The sequence below is a fragment of the Simochromis diagramma genome, unplaced genomic scaffold, assembly GCF_900408965.1.
Source record: "Simochromis diagramma unplaced genomic scaffold, fSimDia1.1 OVJJ01000123.1, whole genome shotgun sequence".
NCBI classification, from domain to species: Eukaryota; Metazoa; Chordata; class Actinopteri; order Cichliformes; family Cichlidae; genus Simochromis; species Simochromis diagramma.
This window is the reverse complement of record NW_024386778.1, coordinates 2,472,482-2,487,928: the sequence shown is the minus strand read 5'-3', so window position 1 is coordinate 2,487,928 and position 15,447 is coordinate 2,472,482. Positions and strand designations below refer to the sequence as shown.

Sequence of the window (15,447 nt, the reverse complement as noted above, 5' to 3'; positions counted from 1 at the left end):
TCATAGCTCAATTATCTGGAAAATGACTTAGTCTAGTGTTTAATTTGTGAAGAGAGCAGTACCTTTGATTTATCACATAATTGTGTAATATGCTTTGCAGCTATTTAATTTGCAGTGAACAGCATTAGGCCTGTTTGGGTTTTATTAAGGTCCAAGCTGTTTTATTATAGACTGATTTCATTCAGTGACACTGTGAGAAAGAAGAAGGGCTGCAGTGATATTTGTCAGTTTTGGGGGTCTTTGAAAAAAAAGAACTGTTAGCTGAGAGCAGTGAGCGAGTGCCCACCAGATGATAGATTAGCAAAAGAGGACTGAGTGTTTTTTGATATTCAGAGGGGAAGTAGTGCATTTTTCAACAGCCTGGTAAGAAACACCACTTTCACTAATATTTCTTTTCACCAGGTCACCAGGTGATGGCACAGACAGAAAGACAAACTGGAAAAGTTATACTAATAATGTTAGTTAAGGACATACAATGAAACAACAAAGTACAAAAGTAACCCGGGAAAAAGAAATAAAATACTTTTCAAAACAATAAAAAAAATGTAGTGACAGGAAGCAAATGCAAGAGGAAAGAAAAGTGTCAAAGTCTGTGACCCCGTGATTTCAGTTGGTTTTGATCTCTTTTGTTATATTTTGAAGATAATGTGGAGTTTGGGATTATTATTATTTGAATTTTAATTTAGTCTGTTTCACCCAGGCCTTCTGTGCTAGTTGTTATGTATTTCTCGTCCACTCATTTTATGTTGTCAAGCCTGTGTTGTCATGTCTACGTCTCTCCATGTTTCCTGTTTTATTTTGAAAGTCTTGTGCTTCTTTGTTCAAGTTTTACTCTTCCCCTGTGACTCATCCCATCATTTGTTTCATTTGTTTCAGCTGTTTCCCCACATGTTTCCACTTCCCCTGTGTGTATTGAGTCTGTGTGTTTCATTCAGTCTTAGGCTACGTTCACACTGCAGGTCTTGATGCTCAATTCCGATTTTTTGATCAAATCCGATTTTTTTGTCTGCTCGTTCACACTACAAATAAAATGCGACAGCAAACACTCTCTAGTGTGAACGCTCAAAGCGGCCGCATGTGCAAAAGAAGACGTCACACACAACGCGCTCTGTTTAGACCCAGAGCAAACAGTATTGTTTGACTGATGGCCTTAATATAAAGACTTTGGACTTCACTTTTCCCAATTTTTGCTTTAAGCTATTTTGTTATTTACATAATAATGTAAATAACCTAATAATGATCCTTATTGCTGTTTTAGAGGAGCAGTGCTTCAAAGGATAGCTGCAGATTTCTGTCAGAATCTGCAGATTATACAGTACAAATAAAATGTTCACGTTTCTACAACGTTGTCTTCCCAACAGTTTTACTGACATCTACACGGGATGACCAGGAAGTGTTCACGATGTCTTATCGGGCGCTTCTCCGGCGCTGATAATTGGCATCTGTCTTGTGTCAGTGACGTAAAAGACAGATTTAATACGACATGACCATCAAACAGCAGTCGCTTTCTAAAACATCGGATATGTATCGGATTCAGTACCACATACGAAAGTGACCCAGATCGGATTTGAAAATATCGGATTTGTGCCGTTCACACTGTCAGACCATGATCGGATAGATGGGTCGCATAGGGTCAAAAAAATCGGATTTGATGCGCTTTCGCCTGCAGTGTGAACGTAGCCTTTGTCAGGTTGTCTGTGTTCTTCCCTTCATATCATGTCAAGTTTCAGGTAATTCATGATTCTGTTCAGGTCATGTTCATGTCTATTCTCATAGTTTCCCGCATGCACCTGTTATGAATCATGTTCATGTTTTTGTCACAGTTATCATACTTGAGTTTTTCCAGTTTAGGTTCTAGTTTAATTTTCGCCCCGCTCGCCTTTGCTTTGTTTATGTACTCTTGTTATCAGCCACAACAAACGGCTCACTTTTTGTTCTAGTCACGTTTCACGCCCTGTTTTTGGTCTGCATTTGAGTCTAGTATTCTCTCCACAAAGAATCAGCTCCTGCTGATTGTGACAAAAAGCAAAGCTGTTGTTTGGTTTTACCAAAAGCTGCTGTATTTATTTGCTTATTTATGTATTGTTACATAAGTAGCATATTAAAAATCTCTGATGGACAAATGACAACAAACTGGACTGAAATTTCACAGACACACAGCTCCCAGTATTGCACATGTGCGCTTCCATAAAAAATGCCATATTTCTGATGTCTATGACAGTAAGTAGTTTCTCATTGTCTAATAAACAGAGTACAATAAAATCAAAATAAAATTGTAGCTGCGTACTTAACAAAAGGTTAAAGTATTACCTAAGTGATTACCATCTGTGTAAAGCATGCTTGACTTCAGCATGTGTGCAGACATAAAGACACATTTGATAATGCGATAAATCCTGATATTCTCCCTGAATTACATCCAAAACACTTTTTAACTGAGTAAAAAAGGTCACTGGAAGTTTAACCTCACTCAGCGATTACATAATCTCCATGAAGTCATTATCATAAACATTTTAGACACGAGCAAAACAAAGGCAGCCTGTGTGGTTTATTGTCTTCTTGCTACAGGTGTCCTGATGCTTTCTGAGGCCAGCGTTGGACAGCAACGGCTCACTGCATCTATTGGATTAGGTGAGGGATTTGACTCTAGGAATAGGCCACAGGCTGGAGACAGCACAGGGGCTGCGTGAGCCTTTGCATCACGGGGGTGTGGTAGGGTGCTTGTGTGGGTTTGAGATGGAGGATGGCGCGTGAAAGTGCGCTTACGTGACCCGGAGGCTAAGCCTGTCTCCACTTGGTTTCGTTGTCTTCGACCCAGACCATCAGCCATGAACCTGTTCTGCTTCACACTGGTAAGATTCATCTTTTGAACTGCTCTAAACTTGAGGTTAGCCTGTGAGGAGTCACTTAAAGGAACTGGTGAACAGAGGAAAGTCATGGTACTCTTATGGGAGACACTGCTGATGTTATCATCGTTGACAGGTCTCTCTGCGGGATGAGACAATACAGCAAACAACTTTCCTCCAAGATTCGTTCCGATTTCTTTGATGCAGTCTTTTTCTTCTTTACTATCCTTCTATTTCCTGCATTTTGTGCATTTTGTTGGATAAATGATTCCATTATTACAACAGCGTTAGAGAATTGATTATCATATCAACAGATGAGCTTATAGTTGGTCTTGATGTTTCATATAAAATAAATATTAATATTAAGGAGCTGGGAAATCATCATGTGTCAAATTTTATTTGTTGTTGGAAGTGAAACCTTCATGAGTGGGAACATTATATGGTGTAGCTGATCTCACACACCGAGGGGGCAGTAACTCTATCTATAGATGACTTTTTTCAAATGTTGTATCATCTTATTATACTGAATGATTAGTGCGTATATGTCTGCATATATCCTATTGTTGCCTTAATGGGTGGGTCAGTCTGAACGAAACAGACATCAGCACACAGGGAGCAGCTGTTAACATCTATATGTTTTTTGGTTTTCCAATATAATATTTTCATTTCATCATCTCTCTGGGAATGTAATGTCGTGTTCCCCATTTATTTATTTTTATTTTTTAAGTGAGCCCGTACGTAACTTAACGGCCACCAACATTTGTATCCACGACTGAATTTTGTTTGAATTAATACGAGTGGTTTTTGCATAGCCTGTAGCAAAAAGAGGAAGCCCCGTGCTAACCTGTGTACACAAAAAAGGTTCAAATCCCGCCTGGGGCCTGTATTCTCTCTCTCTGGGTTTCCGGTTTCCTCCTACAAACCAAAGACAATGACTGAGACAGGGTAACTGGTGATTCTAAACTGACTGTGAGTGGGAATGGTTGTCTGTCTCTATTTGTTAGCTTTGTGACTGATTATCAACTTGTCCTGATTATTATTAAAGTTCTTAGGTGGGTCAAATACTACAGTACTTAACAACGGCTGCCGTATACATGCGTGCTGGCTTTCTGTTTAGGAGGGCTCCACAGAAAGCATGTATGAACCAGCAAACAACCAAAAGCTCAAGGAAGTCCTGCCCAAGTACCACTGCAGTCCTGTTCTTCTGAGGCGCAATGCTGACTGGGGCGGCTCAGATCCTTCAATTACTTCTGTAAGTCTGCTGCCTCTGAGCTTTTATAGACGTAATCAAATACTCAAACGTTCACTGTTACATTTAACTTATAAACACACAATGCAAAACACATGGAATAAGTGTGTTCACAATTTTTGTGCACATTTGCTTACTAAAAGTTGTGTTCTTTGTTTTACCAAGAACCGACCCCTGGGAAAGATGAAGTTTAAAAGAGAGAGCAAAAGGTGAGTTTTACATATATTTTTATTATCATCTTGAGTTTATCTCAATTTTCAATTTCATTCAGGCAGTAATTATTTACTTGTGATTTTAGATCATGCGTGCCAAAATCAGCCTTGGACAATGAAATGTTAGGTTGGTGCAAAAGGATCACGTCTCAGATGTTCACATTTCTATTTCTAATCGTAGCTGTACCTTTCTATATGGCTACAATGTGACAGCTTCTTCCCTCTCCACCCCGTGTGTTGCAGAAACAGACATTCATCATACCTGCTGGTTGTCATGTGGTGACAAGAAGGACTTGTTTCATCAAATGAAAGTCCAAGAAAAAGGTACAAAAAAAGAAAAAAAAATATGTATATATATATATGTGTGTGTGTGTGTGTGTGTGTGTGTGTGTGTGTGTACGTACATCGCCTAAAACAAAGCACTTAGCAGAAACCAAAGTCCAGTGAAGTTTACCAAACAGTTGATGCATTACAGGAGAATTTACCAATGGCAGCAATAGCTGGGGTAAAATAGCAAAGTAAGGAGAATCAGCTCCTCTTCGATATGTATGATGAAAAGCAATTTGTTAAACTGCATTACACACTTGATTGTTGGACTTCATACAAATTAAGGTGAATAAATTATTATGCAATATGTGGATTGATCCTGCAGAGATGTGTGACAGCAGCAAACTGACAACAGAAGACAAAGTGAAGGATGTGAGGTCTGACAGGACACAGACTCAGGTACAACCACATCACTTTACAGCACATTTATGATGAGTATAAGACAAAAGCCATGAAAACACAACTCTGTAGTCTCTCTATAATGATTACATTTTGAAATGGAGCCAGAGCACACAGGGCAGTACGTTGTATAATAGGGACTCTCACACTCGTCTTCTGATAAGGAGGCAATCACTTTAGCACCACAAATGATAGTTATTTGCAAAGCTGTGCAGATGGCAGAGTTAAAGGTCTCGTAATCCTGTACCCACATGGATGCGAGTGCCAGACAGGCTTACAAATACCTGGCATTCCTGGATGTTTGTGCACTTGCCATGTGTGCATGTGAGCAAAACGATTGTGCATGTTTATCCTTGCTCACCATCCACGCTCTGCTTATGTAACCAAGGAAAAAGGGGGATTCGATAAAAACAGTGTAAAGTAGCAATAAAGATATAAGAATATAATACATCTGTCAGATAATAATTAAATTATAACAAAAGATACGCTTCGTAGGTTCGGATGGAGGTAAGAACTCAACATCTCAAAAAAATCTCTGAGAGGTCAAATGTATGTCAACCAAATCAGATACAGAGTCCACTGTAATCTGCTCTTTAATCTTTAATCTCCTTTATAAGGACCTTTTATATCTTCCCCGAGATCTTTAGAACACCTGAATTTGATACCGTTTACCGCATTTCATGCCAGCTGCTGATAAAGTAGTGGAGCATGGAACATTGCTAACATCACAGAAAAAACAAATACACAATGAGGCAGCATATGCATCAAAAGAGACCTGTGTACACCACGGTTACACTTTTTGAATGATGTAACTGGAACGTAGGCAGGAAATGCTCGGGTCTTTTACTTTAGCAGTTGTTCCAGTGGTTACCAACCTATGGAGTTTTTGTCCCTTCAGTGCTTTAAGTGACTGTAACTGCAACATGACAAAGTAGTCTTTAGATTTAATTAATCCAGAAGATTGTAACACCTTATAATAAAGATCCCCACCTATGAGCACGTACCTGGTGACAGAAGGAAGGAAACACTCCCTTTGAACAGGAAGAAACCTCCGGCAGAACCAGGCTCAGGCAGATGACCCCCAACCAGTCATCTTTATAAACCAGTTGTACATTTACAATATCATCCAAATAATACCTTACATTTTGTGTAATTAGTACCAGTAAAAAATATACACATATTTATAAAGGTTATTAAAAAGTGTCACCCAGAGGTTTAATGGGACAAAGTCTAATGAATGAGCCTCAGTTAGATCTCACGTTCACATAAGCAGTAGCGAGTCAAAATATCACAGTTTGCAAAAATTGAAAACCTGGAAGCGGGACATGCAGTTGGTGCAGTCACACCTGCACACTAGTCTGACCAATTCTGACTGTTTTGGGCAGATGTGAGGAAGCAGCAGTTTGGCTGCGGTATAAAATGAGCATACCAAGATCACTGGAATGATCTCAAGCCCTGTAGTTGTTTGTGGGAATGAGATGCAATTCAATGCAAAAAAGATGCTTTAACACAGATGTCGCTTTCATTTGGAGGAACAGTAGTGGTTTATGGTACAGTAGGTTTCTAGACATATTCCACGATGCAGCTGGTAGTGTTTCTACAAACTAGAAACACTACCAGCCACGCTGTCGTGTCTTATAATCATAGTGCTGGGGAACAGCTGAGAAAATCCTGAGGCTGTCAGCAAAGCCAGGCAGGTGGGACCCATTGATCCAGTGTAGAGATATCATATATATTACCTATATGTGCTATAAATATAGTTGACTAAACTGTATATAGTGAATTCAAATCAAAGCTGTACTGAAACAAATTACAATGTGGGCCACAGATTTTAATCTTCTTAGTATGATTCGAAAATTAACATGAATAGATTCGGCAGCAGTCATTTAGCATGAAGTAAATCGTTGTTAAACATAGAAAGTATTATACTTTACTGGCAGTAAGGTGGAAGACTTCATAAAACTAAAGACCCTATTACTCTAGTATTTAGTGTTGTTCTCTCTGTTCTGGAGACGTGGTTGGTGTTGAATATTTGTACACTGCACTGAATGTATGCATTTGTTTTTATTTGCTTTAATCTAGGAGAGTAAGACATCAGCTGATGCATCGGAATCAATAAAAACTACAGCAAGACTAAGGAAATTACAAAATTTTGTGCAAGCAAGAAGTGGAAAGGGAAAGAGCACATCTAAGAGTAACGGTGAGCTACTCGTGAGGATGCTTTCCAGTTTTTCAATGAATCTGTTTATAATACATGCAATATCTGGTGATCTCATGTAGCAGATGCAGAAATTGTGAGCAACAACAACTCAGTCCTAACCTGCATCGGCCGGAGGAGGAAGACTGAGAGGAGGCTCTCCAAAACTGCTCCGCTGCCACAGCAGCTGTTACAGCAACACGCCAGGAATCTCCATAAAGATCCAGAGGAGGATGAAGCTTGGAGCACAAGGGTTGGAAATTACCTGTGGAGCCCTTTTGACTATCCACAGACTTTCTTCTCTCAGACTTGCTACCAACCTCGACATGGACTTTGTGAGCTGCCACAGACCACAGAATGGGATCGTTTTGAGACCCTCGTACACTGGACAGAGCTGGATAGAAAACAGTCGGGTCTGTCTCCTCCCCAAATGATCCGCTCCATCACAGATTTGCATCTCTACCAAAACACTGTAAGTTATAACCTTGTCATTATTACCATCCATCAGTGAAACTTTATCAATAGCTTCTAAGCAAATGAGAGAAAACAAAGCTGTAAATCAGGAACTAACAACATTTGATTGGGAGTATCTGTGATATGGGCCAGGATATTACGGCTCGTAGTCAAATGCCATGTCCTAAATTATATACTATCATATCCAGACCATAATTTACACAATGAACATCAACTTGCATTTAATAAGACTTGAAACTTGACCAAAAGCTCTTTAGGAAAGTCTAGAGTAATTTATCCAATTCAATGCAACACTTTAGAAGGTCGGCTTATTTACTTCCTGGCAACTCGTTAGCTGAGAACATTGGTGCATCATTAACTTTATTAATAATTGTTAACTTAAAGCATAATGTTTTTTTTTTAAATAAACCCATAAAAATAACAACAAGTTGTGTTTTAAAGTCCTTATACCAGATTATTTGGGAGCATATGGTATATTATAGCAGTTTCCCTGTTCCATTACTTTATGCTAAACTAACTAGTAGCTTACAGTGGTACAAGTATTTACCAGACTGGCAGAATTTTTTTTATCAAATGTAATTTTCCCCAAATGATTATGAATTTAAATCTCTTTTTTATATTTTTGGAAACCCCCCAAATCCCCATAATTGTGATGTCCTTACCTGGATGATTGAGCATGCATCAAGATACATTGATGGAGTTATGTCTTCCTGTCAGCCAATGAAGCTTTCTGTTTGAATGAGCAAACCAATCCAAGATACCTACTTCCTCCTCCCAGCTCTCCCAAGTATCATTGCTCTGTGCTTTGCAGGGCTCGCCGTTCTAAATGTGCTTCAGGGCTCTTTTGGGAACATTTAAGCTAACTGAACTGTAACTGAAATTAGCGCTTAGCACTTGTGTTTCATCATTGTTTTAATGAAATCAGGAGGTTTTTAAGCACTGGTTTTAATTTCCAGCCTCAGTTATCATTAATGTTTTGTTAGCTCTTCAAAACATCATAATTTTAAAATAAATTAATAATGGACTGTTTCTATGAAGGGATTCCACACAGTGTTGAAAGTGGCTGGTTCAGAATGTAATGTTTACACATTAAGTTTGTAACCAGGAAAAAGCTGCACTGCATGGTAGATTTGCCATTTGACTCCCACTGAAGCCTAAACCTGCAAATCTTGCTGCTATTTTGATTTCCACAATTCATTTTTGTTGTTGTTAATGTGCATGTTGTGATTGATGTGATAGTAGCATTACATACAATTTTATCAGTAGTGTACACTGAAACGCTTAATTTCACAATATCAAAATAATATTATCACTCTGCAGTTTATACAGTCTGTTGTCATTTAAGTAAACCTAATCTATTCTAATACTGCAACATATTAGCCTGTGCTCGTTTTAGACATAGACTGTGTAGACTTAATTTGTCCGTATAATTTGGCAACTTAGTGTAGTTTTTTGAACAGCTTCAACTTGCATCCAGACTTACAAACACTCTCAGATATCTTTCAGTTCCCTCTGTGCCAACACCAAAAATCTATAATGACACACATGACACATTCATTGAAGACTCGAGATCGTGATGCAATCAAGAAACTAGTAATGAATGATTTTTAAAGTCTACCACACAGCACCTCAGGCTGTGACAGTAACCACAAATCTTGTTCAGTGGCTTCAGCCTACATTTAAATTATCAAGTGGTTAGAGTGTTAGAGTGACTCTCGTAGTGCTGTAGTTAGAGTGACTACAGCAATATAATTTTGCCAATGTGGCCAAATTACTGACTGAAATCAGACTCAACATCATACATCAGAGCACATAGTTCAGAGAGCAGTACTGATGAAGCAGCAGGACGGTTAGGAGAGGCAGATATTTACTTTTCAGAAACATCTGCCTTACTATACTTGTTTCCTGTATGTGGTATTAAGAGGTGCTTATCCAACCACTCAGTGCATGACAGCGAGGGCTCAGTTTACGTCCTTGTTGGGAAATTAGCCAACACACACTGTAACAGATTTCTGAGAGCAGCATTGAATTACTGCTAAGCTGATGCTAATGGGCAACCTGTATAAGAAAGGATGCTTTGCTTCATGCTTCACCAGCTTCAGTGACACTTTAGGAAATATATGCAGCTGATCAAAAATAAGCACATGTAATTAATAACTTGTAAAATGTATATTTAAGAAACTCCAACCACAACAAAAATAGCATTTCTGCAAGCTGTGTAGCTTCCAGGGTTTAGCCTAATACAGAACACAGGTTTTATATTGTTGGTGTTCATGTTGCCCACCAGAAAACACACATTTTAATCTGTCTTTTATTCAAACAGTTGACCAGATTTGAGAGATTTGAAGCCTTAAGACAGCTCTCGCCTTTAATGAAACCACAGGATAATGAAAGTTGTCTGGTAAGAGAGCCCAGCCTCCTCGTCCTGCCAGCTCGTTCATCTACGGATTCAAACTTTCTTAAATGTTTATTTTCAGGAGCTGTGTTGGATCCTTCTGTTTACAGTGTGCTTTGTTATTCAAGCGAACGCGGGAGCAGAACGGTGAGCTGACCACATCGAGAGTGCGCAGGACAGAGCTGGAACATCTATCTCAGAGTGACAGGAAACACATCGAGGCCTCACCAGAGGGAACACAAACTATCATCTCTGTATGTCATGCATCTGCAAATGTTGTGTTAATGCAGAAATTTGTTCATGGCTTCATGTAAATATAATAACAAACAATAGTAGGAGAGGGACCAAAATGATCTAGTTATCCAGGCTCAGCTGTGAAACACATCTTCACACTCCAATATGAAAATAATTTTCCTGTTTAAATGCATTAAATGACATCCTATCATCAGCTAGCATTACTAACATTTTCAGCTCAGTATGATTGGACAATGCTGGGCCAGGTTAGCCTTCTGAGGGAACTTAAATTCTTGTTAGCACCCCAGAATTTTTCTTTGCATTGATCATAGACAAACGATGAATGCATAGTGATCAGTACTTATAGGTAGTTTCTTTAGGATTACCTTCACAGCACTTATTTAACTGACCAAAACTCAGAACAGTGTGAAAGTCCAAGAAAATCAGTGAAGATCTAAAAAAGAGAATTGTAGATTTGCACATGTTGGGAGCCAGATACTTATAAGACGTATGTTTGGAGATGTAAAGATGAGGCTTTGTCCCCACTGTCAAGCATTATGCTGTGTTTGGCTGCCAGTAGTACAGGTATAATGCACAAAGTAAATGAAATAATAAAGGACAAGGAGTACCTCAAAATTTTTCAACTTCACCACAAATTGCAGCTACATGGTTGAAACTTGACACAACTGGGTTTTCTAACAGACAGTGATCCCAAACTCACATCAGAACTGGTTAAAGGCTAAAGTTGAACTTCTGCAATGACTTTCCCCAAGCCCCGACCACAACCTCAAATATCCAGCCAAATTATTTCAGACGCTTGTTGATGGCTACCAAAAGCATCTGGTGGAACTTGCTAAAGGTCACTAACTGACTATTAGTGGGGTTGTATGGATATGTATTTTTGACCCTGTGTATTAAGATAAAATCCCCCAAAATGTACACTTGTGTACCCAATTCTTGTTGTTTTTTTAATCATTTTGACATGTATGCAGTACAACCATTGCACCCTGTAAAAAGTGCAGTTTAAAGAAATCACTTAAAGATGATGTGCAGTATACAGTTTAGCCAAACTCATTTAGATTTCAGACTAAGAGAAGCAGGATGTTAAAAGCTGAGCACAGGAAGTTGGGGATTAAACTCACCGCACAGCTCCTGGACTTCTGCTATAAAAAGCAAAGCAGTGTTTGCAGGATTAGGTATTTTGCTTGCCAGAGGAGCTGGCGTGTCTGGGATACTGAGCTGTTCAGTCACATGAAGAATCAAACACAGCAGCCTAGGGCCCTGACTCAGCTTTCTGCTTGGTTAGCTTTGTCTTTTATTTATCCTAAAATTCCTGTGGCACAAAATCGACAGAGAACATGACAGAGAACCAAAAGCATATACTGCATAGGAGATAACAACACGAATGAATGTTTTTACTGTGCAGAGCAGAGACATGCAGAAAGGTGAAGCAGAGAAGACGGATGCTGACCATGGGAGACCAATTACTAAAGCGCACCATAGGTCCAGTATCTCTCTGGAAAGCCTCTACAGCCTCAACAGCAGACAAAGCTCCTCAAGTAAGCACCTCTGGGCACAGACCCAAGCGCATCCTTCACACCACAACCCAATGAATTATGCAATCCTTGTGTTCTGAGTATCCTATTACCCCTCTTCTAATGCACTAATTTGTCCAGCTACACTGACCGCTGACATATCAAAAACAGAATCCCCATCTCACACTTGTGCTGCTGTGTTACTGAAATGTGGATGAGCATTTTAATTCTGCTGCCCTTTGCTGAAGCCTCTTGTGTTCTGTTTCGTAGGTGGAGTCACCAGTGGGTCAGACTATTCCAGTAACAGAAACAGTCTGAAGCTAGAGGACGATCTGCTATGCACAAGACAGTTTTGTGGCAGAGCCAGAGTCCATACAGAGTATGTGCCAAGTCCATACGACACCGAGTCCCTCAAACTCAAGGTAAACAAGTACGGCAAGCAAATGGAAAATTATTATATTACTATATTATCTTTGATATTTGTGGATTTAAGTTATGACTGATATTCAGATGCTAATTTTAGGGCAATCTCTGCTGGATTTTGAGCCATGCTGGCTACAGTTTTATCACCTTGGTCCTTTCTGAAATATCTCAACAATGATTGGCCCAAAACGTGTACTTTGCTCCCATATCTTTGAGATTAAAGTTTGAATCTTTATCAATGTTCTATACGTACTATTATCTATTAAGAAATGTAATAAAATGGAATGATTTTACTCAGGTGGGAGATGTCATTGACATCATAACCAAGCCTCCCATGGGAATATGGACAGGCATGCTGAATGGGAGAATAGGAAATTTCAAGTTCATCTACGTGGACATACTGAGGAAGGAGAACTTGGAAACACAAATCCACAGAGTGAGACACAAATCAACTGTCCAGGAAGTGCTGAAGCGTCTCAGTCTTGAGGTATTTTGCTCTTATTTGAACTGATTTCAGTGGTAACCCAACCATCCTTCCAACAGGAAGCTGTTCCTTCAGCTTTCTTCTGAACGGTACCATTTTTTCTTTTTCAGGAATATTACACATGTTTGCAGCTGGGTGGTTACCAAACTGTAGACGACTTGATGAGGCTGAGGGAGAATCATCTGATGGAGCTGAATGTGACTGATCCAGAGCACAGGCAGCGTCTGCTCGCTGCTGTCAACTCCCTGCAGCAACTGCGCTGTGAGTAATGAACCCCAGACAAGGTCATTGAAGGACAGATGTGCTATAATAGAACCACAAAGAAATATGCTGGGATGTTTGGATCCAGAAAGGAAAAAGAACAAGACACATTAATCCTTTCCTAGACGAGACTGGAAAGGTACCAAAGTTAAAGAGATTAAAGACAACAGGTCTTTGAGTAGTAGCTCTAAGAATAAAGGAGACAGATAACCTGTTCGATCCTAATTCACAGAAATAAAAGTGACTGAATGATTACCGACTGCTCGTCAATTGAGCTCTGCAGCAGTACGTGCGACCAAGCAGTCTTCTCTACTTTGCAGCTGATTGTCAGTTGGAGAATGAAGCTGATCAAAAGGCCGAGAGCTCCACTGAGAACATGAAGGCAGATGTGAGTAACTGCCCCAGAGACTCTGGTTGCCCCATGCCATCTGACAGCCCTGACAGCATCACAGAGGAAGCAGACCTTCATTTTCTCTCTGACCATGCTTTACCAGCCAACATGACGGCTTAATAAGAGAAAACTATTCCTTGACATGCTTGTTTTATTTCTTCTGTTGCTGTTGACTTGTTTTTCCCACAGCTGTGAAACATGGAAACATACAATAAAAGGCACACTCTGACCTAATACCTCCGCTATGTGTTGGCTTGATTTCTAAAGTAAGACATTTTATAAACCATTTAATTTTTTTCACCATAGTTACCATTTTTATGGAAATGACTCAGAATCAGAGAGAAACACTCCATGAAATGTGCAAATGGCAAAAACGAACAAACTGAGCGGCTATTGGTCTGTGAATCAAGGTAAACAACTATGTGAAATTTAGCCTGGTAAGTGTATATATGCATGTAAAATGTGCCTTCCTCCTATACTGGTAACTCTAACCAGTAGGCAGCAGAAAACAAATCCAGAATTATCACACGATATTAACGTAATGACTATCATATAAAAATAAAAGTTGCAGTCAAGCACCCAAAACACACGAATGGAAGTTTGTTGTCTCACTCAAGAAGAATCCACAAAACAGATCATTTTTCAAGAATTTCTCACTTTTATTGAACAGTCAACTCACCTGTAGCTAAATCTGTAGTTGTCACTTCAACATTTTGCCCTATTATAAAACTAAGATGAAAATATTCTAACAAAAAGGCAGCCATGTGAAAGTTATAATACTTGATACGTCTAGAAAAAAAACCAATCATGGCGTAACAGAAGAGGCAGAGGCAGATTGGATTAGCAAGGAAACAGGTTTCCACATGTGCCTTATTCTGTCTGTCACACAAGGATAAAATATACAATTTCAAATAAGTCCGAGTCCTCTCAGAGGGGGAATTACAATAGAAACATGTAAAGACCACTCTCCAGTCTGTGTCCTCTTATAAAACCAGAGTAAGGTAAGTGTCGTGGAACAATCCAGCTGTACAGCTTTATAAGTATGAGTGAGACTAATCAGGGATTTTTTTTTTCAAATCTTTTCTTTTTTTAAAAAAAACAATTTTGACATAACTGGCTAAAATTAAACAAATAAATAAAATAAGAATTCCTTTCTAACTCTGGTACCATAATGTTTTGAGAGCTTTTGCCCATTAATTAACCCCACAGGCACATATCAGCCAATGATAAACTCGTGTTCTATTTTAACTTTTGTAAACAGATTTTAAATACCGTACTTTCTGCACAATAAGGCGCACTTAAAATCCTTTAATTTTCACAAAAATCCACAGTGATCTGGTGCACCTTATGTATGAATTCTGGTTGTGCTTACTAACCCTCGAACTGATTTTATGTGCTGCACAGCGCTCAAAAATCTGTCAAAAAATGTTTTAGTACGACTTTGCTAAGCTACGAAGCCGCAACGCTTGATGGATTGTTGGAACATTACGGCTACCGTAGTCAGGAGCCTCGCGGAGTAATCTGGGTCCTAAACTCCGTCCATTTCAGGTCTCAAAGTCAAACGATCACTGCGGCATCACTGAGAGTTAAAAACTGTCTAAATTCTTTCATCTTTAATAAAATGATCAGCGTTGCTGCTTTACCAGGTGTAACAATTAAGTTTAACATCCAGGCAGTTAGCTTGCTAGTTTCCACCTAAACATGATATAGCATGATCTGACTGAGAGATTTCTGAAAATTAAACGTACAGCTCTGCTATCACTTCCAACATAAATGAAGACAGAAAACTAAACAGCAGTGACGTTTGTAGGGTTACTGACGTTGGGCTAGCTGGTATATAATGATGTGCTACGTGATCGCTAGCGACACAGCTATGTTAGCATAACATAAACACAGTGAAGCTGGAGGATGAACGCTAACTTTTTTCCACTCGATAAAAGTTAACGTGAGGGTTCCTGATGGTTAGAGACAAATGCAATGGCATGGCAGGATGCTGTAAACGGACCAAACTTCCGTCAGGAGA

General features: G+C 39.3%; 1 protein-coding gene across 1 annotated transcript; it reads left to right on the top strand.

Annotated features, from left to right (window-relative positions):
• The first annotated feature begins 1,701 nt into the window (after positions 1-1,701).
• Positions 1,702-13,648, top strand: samsn1b (SAM domain, SH3 domain and nuclear localisation signals 1b). The gene is made up of 14 exons (XM_040011653.1): positions 1,702-4,095; positions 4,258-4,301; positions 4,391-4,431; positions 4,548-4,628; positions 4,957-5,030; positions 7,113-7,230; positions 7,314-7,699; positions 10,025-10,102; positions 10,225-10,350; positions 11,757-11,889; positions 12,136-12,287; positions 12,587-12,775; positions 12,883-13,033; positions 13,354-13,648. Exons 1-14 carry the CDS (start codon positions 3,979-3,981, stop codon positions 13,542-13,544), a joined length of 1,881 nt encoding a protein of 626 aa, XP_039867587.1. The 5' UTR covers positions 1,702-3,978; the 3' UTR covers positions 13,545-13,648.
• Positions 13,649-15,447: the final 1,799 nt, after the last annotated feature.

Excerpts from the sequence above, each read along its gene's own strand:
- samsn1b (XM_040011653.1), top strand. The coding sequence starts at position 3,979 with ATGTATGAACCAGCAAACAACCAAAAGCTCAAGGAAGTCCTGCCCAAG. Across the intron at positions 7,700-10,024 it reads TGCATCTCTACCAAAACACT|TTGACCAGATTTGAGAGATT; the intron begins GTAAGTTATAAC and ends TTATTCAAACAG. Across the intron at positions 10,351-11,756 it reads GAACACAAACTATCATCTCT|AGCAGAGACATGCAGAAAGG; the intron begins GTATGTCATGCA and ends TTTACTGTGCAG.